Source organism: Aplysia californica, unplaced genomic scaffold (assembly GCF_000002075.1).
Source record: "Aplysia californica isolate F4 #8 unplaced genomic scaffold, AplCal3.0 scaffold01019, whole genome shotgun sequence".
NCBI classification, from domain to species: domain Eukaryota; kingdom Metazoa; phylum Mollusca; class Gastropoda; order Aplysiida; family Aplysiidae; genus Aplysia; species Aplysia californica.
The window spans coordinates 221,403-222,903 of NW_004798289.1; the positions used below are offsets into that span (position 1 = coordinate 221,403).

Genomic DNA, 1,501 nt, shown 5'->3' on the forward strand with positions numbered 1-1,501 from the left:
ACACACACACTTACACACACACAAACACACACACATACATACAAACACACACACACACCCACCGGACAAAAGTCAACTGTCTCGACAATCTCGTTGAGCTGGTGAGAGTAGACATCATGGCTGATGACCAGAAGACTGCGCTCAATGTCCTGCACTTTGCGCAATGAGTCCAACAAGATCTTCAAATACTCAGGCCTGTCGTGGGTCTGTATGAATCACATAGTTTAGTTTTTGTAAGACTTTTATGGCACTTGCAACATAACAAAGTCGTATAAGAGCCGAAGATCAGAGGAGTTACAAGAGAGTAACGAACGTAGAAAAAGAAATAGGGAAGAAAAGAACTATATATGTTTGACAGGAAAGAAGGAGCAAACCATACCAGAGCACCCACCAACCACACACTCTGCAAGGATCACAACGGACACCATGGTACCAAGGATCAGTAAGTTATTTAATCTATTTCTCTTCTCTCTTTTACAAAAATTTTTGATCCTCAACATCAAAAGGCTCACTTCATTCCCACATGTTTAAAAAAAAAAATTGTTAAATCTTATTTAAATCCTATTTTATTTTAACTTTAACTTTTATCAGTGAAATCTTTCCAACCACCCTCATGACAAAACAAACCGACATAACTGAACAACATTGAATGACATAAGCCTAACATGACTTACCTTATGACTATGGCTGGCCATAATGACCAGTATTGTGGAGATAACTGAACAAAACAATGAGGGAACACCATAACCAAACAGACAGACGTACATGCATGCACAACAAAGAGTGAGTGGCCGGTTGGCGAGTGCTCAGGTGTGATTTGCTCCTTCTTTCCTATCAAACATCTAGTCCTTATCTTTCCTCCTTCTTTTTTGTGTTTGTTACTCTCTTGCTCTAATCTTCGGCACTTTTATGACCTTATTGTGTAGCAAGTGCCATAAAACACTTTCTAAAACATAAAACTAAAAGACAAAGAGTGATCATAATGACCAGACATATCAACTGCTCATTAGTGCAAGACTCATAATACGTCAATTTTCAAAATGGTGAAAAGGCGGAGTCTAACACTAAGCAGTCAAAATGGTTATACCTGTATGGGTGGGTGACATAACGACCAGACATATGAACATACACGTACAACAAAGTGTGACCATACTGATCAAACATAAGGACATACCTGTGTGACAAGAGCCCATAGCAACTAAAGAAGAGCTGAAAGACAATGAGGGACCCCAATGCCCATAGAAAAGGGACACACCTGTATGACGATGACCAGGCTGCCAGTGCCCAGACTGAGTCCATAGCGATCAAGGTTGTGCACGTACTGCTCCGAGTTGATGCGAGCCACTTCCAGCTTCAGAGCTTCAGAGTCGTTTGTGGGAATGTTACGATGATAGCTGAAAGGAGAAATAGAGAAAAAAGGGAGGATAAGTACATCTCCATCTCTCTCTCTCTCTCTCTGTCTGTCTGTCTGAGTGTCTCTGTGTGTGTGTGTGTGTGTGTG

The 1,501-nt window shown here is 41.0% G+C and overlaps 1 protein-coding gene across 1 annotated transcript in view; it reads right to left on the bottom strand.

Moving 5' to 3' along the window:
- LOC101854213 (alpha-1,6-mannosyl-glycoprotein 2-beta-N-acetylglucosaminyltransferase) overlaps positions 1–1,501 on the bottom strand; it is a gene marked incomplete at its 5' end in the record, with an annotated part of 11,107 nt that overhangs the window by 8,231 nt on the left and 1,375 nt on the right. Inside the window, 2 exon segments of the mRNA XM_013089683.1 lie at positions 63–206; positions 1,256–1,394. Coding sequence (XP_012945137.1) covers positions 63–206; positions 1,256–1,394 — 283 coding nt within the window.